The following is a 5,564-nucleotide window of genomic DNA, read 5'->3' as shown; positions in this document are numbered from 1 at the left end:
TCCCTCACGCACCATCTGCACAGGGGTCGTTGAAGGCGATGCATGAAATGCTTCGGGTGATAGCGAAACTGCAGAGAGCCAGCACAGAGTTAGGAACCTGTGATATCACTCGTTCAGTTGAAGCTCCCGGTATTGATTTAATGCAGAACACAATCGCAGCATGGATCTGTAACTGTCTCTAGTGTGAAAGATTCTCCTGTCTCTGTTGTGTTTATTGTCCTTGGAGATAAATTAAATTATGACAAGAGCACCATATGTGCTTGCTGCTTCTGTGCACTGTTGCAAAAGAAGAAGTTTCACAGTTCAAGGTGCAACATTCACACCAGACAGCTTAGGCCTTCAGCCGTTTATACAGCTGGCCTGTCAAAGGAGAGATCATTCATATCTCAAATCAACTAAAAAAGATGTGTTTCAATAGTATCTTCCAACCTGACCAAAGAATTGCGTGTTAATGGCTGACAAAAATGAAATTGAAGTGAGATGTTGTTTAAAACAGAAGTTGCCAAGTTCCAACCCCAGTGACAAACACCAGGATTGGAGGAGGAGGTTACCACAAGTTACTGCTAATGATGGATTCTTTTTCCAAGCTGTCACTACTTGAAAATCCTCCTGATCTCTTACTGGAAAGTGTGTAAACTCAACAAATGGGTCACTTTATTTCATGAGCTTCCAGGGAGTGTTTAGACTAAAATAAAGCCATTCCTCCAAGACGCCCTGTGAACTTTGCAGCTAACCTAGAGAATATTGTGAAATATCTGGTGGTGTTTTGTCTCTTCCATAAAAGTTACTCTTAGCTTTCTCTGCCTCACTAGTGAAGGGTTTAATCAGCAAACTGGCTTTTCATGAGGTAAGGTGCAGTTCAGTGTGGCTTGCAGGGAGCAAATTAATTGTTAACTTAATAGCAGAATGGGAATTACAGTGAACTGGGAAGACTTCTCTCCACTTGTATTTTATTTGGAAGAACTTGTGTGACTTTTGAGACATACAGAAATACTCCTTTGTAAAGCAATTTTCCTGCATTGCCAAAATGACCCCAGTGTGTTGCTTCTTTCTCTGTGTATTTGCAAGCGATCTGGTTTTGCACTTTGGTGTTGCAAGATAACTGCATCAATAACGACTGTGAAGCTTTGGGGGTTTGTCTTTTTTTTTTGTTTGCTTGAAAGAGCAATGATCGACCATAATCGACAGATGCTGAATATTTTTCTTGAATGCTGTTGTTTTGTGATTCTTTGAGATTCTCTTGCTTAAGACTGAATCACGGTAACTAACTTACACTGAAATTGGGTCTTTGAAGCATAAAAACAAGTCTCTTGAAATCAGGCTTGTGACAGATCACACTAACACAGCGCTTCACAGCAGCTCATGGTAAATAGTTTTAAGGTCTACTTTGAACAGACCAATTTTCACAAATAAATCACAAGTTCAGTCTATGCTGACTAATGGGATCTGCCTTTGTTTTATCAGCTAACTCAACAGAATTGCTGAATATTTGCCCTAAAGCTCATACACTGTGGAAGCAGTTGGTAGTCTGGAAATGCATGCATCTGTAAGCTGCTGGATGAGAACTGTGTGTTGTCTGTTTACTGCGTATAAGTTAATCTCAAAAGGCATCTTGGTGTGTCTGTTTACTGCGTAAAAATTAATCTGAAAAGGCATCTTGGTGTTCTTAAGTTTCCTTCACATGATGCTTTACCTTCATTTAAACTTCACCAAAAGAGCAAGGTGTGAATTCCGTACTGGAAGTTTGGCATAGCCCCTTCTCAGGTCTGTAACCTTCCAGTTTGTGAAATGGCAAAGGGAAAATATGTGCTCAGTGCTGCATTCCTGGCTTCCCCTGATAATGAAATGATAGAGGGATGGAAATAAATCTCCCTGCAATCGAGGTGTGTCCTCAGCCTGTGTCTCTGCAGCAAAACGAAGCTGCTGACCTGGGCACGTGTTGGCTACAGAGATGGCTCAGAGTTCGGCTGAGAACCGATGGTTGCAACCCTGTGGAGGTCAGACTTCAGGTCTGGCTGCCAGGTGTTCTGAACATACAGGTTTTTGGGTTCATGGTATTTTGGTAACTTAGGTACAGAGTGTTTTTTAAAGGCTTCTACTTTGTCACTTACACATAGAAAAGAAATGCAGAAAAACTGCATTGCTTCAGAGGTGTAGACGAGACAGTCCCATAAATATCAATACTTGGCTTTTAAATAATTTTTAAGAGTTTGGATGTCCAGCATCCAACTCTGAAACATAATTGAAACACCCTTGTTTTTCTAACTTTTCTCTGGAGATTACTGGATATTTTTAGCTGCTTAGATCCTGAGCAGTTTAAAAACTTCTGGTAGCCTGGTTGTGCAGTCTCTTGGCTTATGCAGAAAAAGCTCTTTTTAAACAAATGGATAGAGATTGCCCTGAAATAGCAGCAAGCAAAACTTACTCAGATCCCACATACAAAGTGTGTTGGTTTTTTTAATCCGCTTTTGATTGTCGACACTGCACTGAGGGGAAAAAAGTTGCTTTTTTTTTTCCCCAAAGCACCTCTGTGTCACTGGATTTTGTTTAAATATTTCAAGCTGCAGAATCTTACTTCACTTTGTGCCTGGCTTTGCTTGGGCTTGCTCTCCCACACTGAACAGTAATACGTCAATTGTTCATACACCAAAAAGAACGAGCTGAGCAATTTGGAGCTGAATTCTAACATTTGGACAGGGGAGAGGTTAGGAAATGCAGACGAACGAATCGGTGTGCAGTTAACACATGCTCCCATAGTTGCATATAAATTGAGACTTTTTCTGACAGTGTTTGGTATCATAGGTGTGGACGGTTATTCCTTCAAACTTTGATCAAAGAATAATGAAAACTGAAGAAATAACTTCATGCTATTGGTTAAGTTCTTGCTTTTTTGGAAGTCACAGCTATGTACAGCCTTGTGCTGGGGAATGCTGAGGAGACACAAGAGTCACCCTGGTGTGGTGCACTGCTTCAGTTGCCTTCAGTGCAGCCTACAGATATTGTAGACAGGGCTTTTGATACTCGGTTGTTTTTAGAATAATAGCCACTGACAGTGAAATTGAAGAGGCCAGGGAGTCTTTACATAATAAATAATACATTGCATCTTTTTGCAGCTATATACCATGCTCCGAGAGAATACACGTGGCAGTAACAGAAATGGCAGCCTTGTTCCCAAAAGTAAGTGCCTTCCAGCGTTAAAATGGTTTTGGCTTCGTTCCTTGTTAGTAGATATACCAAAAAAAAAGAAGTAGAAAACCACAAGTTTGGAGGTAGGGAGAGCTTTTTGTCAAATCTTGCATCTTTGCATTTATTAGTGTGCCATTTGGGAAGGGCTAATATGTGAACCCAGGCCTTTAATTTAACTCTTGAACTGGAAACTCGAAGAATTGCACACAGTTCCTCCAAAACTGGAGGCTGCTTGCCTCTAACTTGAGGAGTTATGTGGTCATCCAGGACTTTTGCTTGACTCACTTGAATGCCATTGCCTGGATTTCTTGCAGGCACGCTTAGATCTCTTGGCCATCTACCAAAGTGATCTGTTCCTTCACAGCAAATTTTAGGGAGTGAAATCTCCATGATTAGATTTTTGTAAAGTCTTACCTACCTCTGTAAAACTGCGAGGAAAATCTTAATGCCGTCGTGCCTCCCTGAACAGATTGTCTGGTACACACTGTACCCTGGTGTCAGCCAGAACATGGGCTGGGTGGCACTAAATGGGCACTAGAAAACGTGTATGAGTAACTTCCTAAATGAGAGTGTGAAGCAGCGTTCCCTGCGTGCTGCCTGGCAGCAGTTTGGAATGTGTCCGAGATGAGAAATTTTGGGAACTTACTTCATCCGCCCGCTACTCCACATCTCTGCGGCGATGGCTTATAACATCTACGGCACAGAGAAGTCTGTGCAGAAAGCAGGGCCCCTGCAGAAGTTTTTGTCTTAAAAACCATGCTTTTGTAGTTCAGCCTAGTTCACCTTGTACTTTCTTATCCCAGAAACCCAAATCGGAACTGGTAAGGACTTCTTTGCGTCTGCTGACATCTAGTGCCTACAGACTCCAATCCGAGTGCAAAAAGACCCTTCCCGTGGAGAGCTGCCCCACCACGGACATCCAGCTGGTCACGCAGCAAGTCATCCAGTGCGCCTACGACATCGCCAAGGCTGCTAAACAGCTGGTCACCATCACAACCAAAGAGAACAACAACTGAGTCACGCTGGGCTTTTTAGTCTGGTTTTTTTAAAGGGTGGATTTCAAACATAGGTGTGGAACTATTCAAATTTTTATGAGGAAAAAAAACTAAAGGGGCAAGAAACGTTTGGTTTTTTTTTTAAACTCAGTATTATTTTTGCATGTTTTCTAACAATTTTATGATTAATTTAACCCACTGCCTTATTTTGTGCCCGTGTTGCCAGTTTTGTTACAGATAATAGCACGTTGCGAGTAGCTGTCGAGCCAGTATCGCGTTCCAGCGTTGTATCGAGCTCTTGCTATAGATGTTCCCCCGGGGCCACGTTCTGCTTTCAGGCATCGCTTGCCAAACCCCCGCTGAAGGCAGCTGCAGGTACTGGAGGGCAGAACCTCGCCTCTGCTCCGTCCGTCCTGGAGCCGTGGTGCTGCTGACTGAGAAACCCACAGCGAAACAGGCTCTGGAGGCTCCAGGAAGAGGGTTGTGGTCCCAGTACTGGGGTACAACCTGAATATTATCTGTTCCCATATCAACTGTTGTGCAATAATAATGTTTTTAGTCTGCTAAAACAGTAGTAGTTGTGGGCATCCGAGCTTATTACATGTAACTGTACAAGGTCTTTTTGTCACTTTATCTGTTTTGGAAGGAATTTGAAACTTAATATAGTTATTTCTTTTAGTTGTCACTATGCCATTAATATATGTTTGATGTATCTTTAGGGCATTAGTGGTTAAAATAGTATCCTTTGTTTCTGATTTAATAATTCATTCTTAAGTTTCCTACAGAATTTTACTGTCAGCTTCAAGGCACCATCTTGTCTGCAGCAGCATTGCTCAGTAACTCAAGATGCAATTTCACTCAAGATTTCTGTGATAATTTAAAAAAAAAAACAACCAAGGAAATTAGAAGAGGGCCAGTGCAAAAGCAGCTGTGCTTGCTGTAGCATATAACCTCTGTACCTCAACATATCCAAATGTGAAAAGATTTCTGATACCTACTAAGTTTTATGCAACTGTTTCAAAATTTTACAAGCTACAGCTGGGGTAACCCACGCTGGGCTGCCTGTCAGAAAGGGACGTACGTGGTGACAAGCGTCAATGTGTGTTTCAGGGTTTTCCATTCATAACAGTCCATACTTCCAGAATGAGAGGTTTCTGGGAGTCTAAATTCCATGGGGGGAAGAAAATGGGGTCTGCCAAACCCATAAACTTTTCAAGGCTTTCTGGTGAAAAACTGCCATGTTTAGGTTAACAAATGACCTGAAGGTGAGTGGTTGGCCATAACGCTGTTGGATTCTTGCATGTTGCAATCAGCTCCCTTTTAAAGTAGAGCAAGTTTAAGGAAGGGAAGGAATGGAGAGAGCAGATGACAGCCCAGTAAATT

General features: G+C 42.0%; 1 protein-coding gene across 1 annotated transcript in view; it reads left to right on the top strand.

Annotated features, from left to right (window-relative positions):
* The window catches only part of LOC104543264 (ARF GTPase-activating protein GIT2-like), a gene marked incomplete at its 5' end in the record, with an annotated part of 16,703 nt that extends 12,069 nt beyond the window's left edge, over nt 1-4,634 (top strand). The window contains 2 exons of the mRNA XM_010187833.1: nt 3,114-3,177; nt 3,990-4,634. Coding sequence (XP_010186135.1) covers nt 3,114-3,177; nt 3,990-4,202 — 277 coding nt within the window. The remainder of the gene's footprint in view (nt 1-3,113; nt 3,178-3,989) is intronic.
* Nucleotides 4,635-5,564: the final 930 nt, after the last annotated feature.

Source organism: Mesitornis unicolor, unplaced genomic scaffold, assembly GCF_000695765.1.
Source record: "Mesitornis unicolor isolate BGI_N332 unplaced genomic scaffold, ASM69576v1 scaffold17557, whole genome shotgun sequence".
Taxonomy (NCBI): domain Eukaryota; kingdom Metazoa; phylum Chordata; class Aves; order Mesitornithiformes; family Mesitornithidae; genus Mesitornis; species Mesitornis unicolor.
The sequence above is the reverse complement of the archived record's forward strand: the minus strand, read 5'-3'. Positions and strand labels throughout refer to the sequence as shown.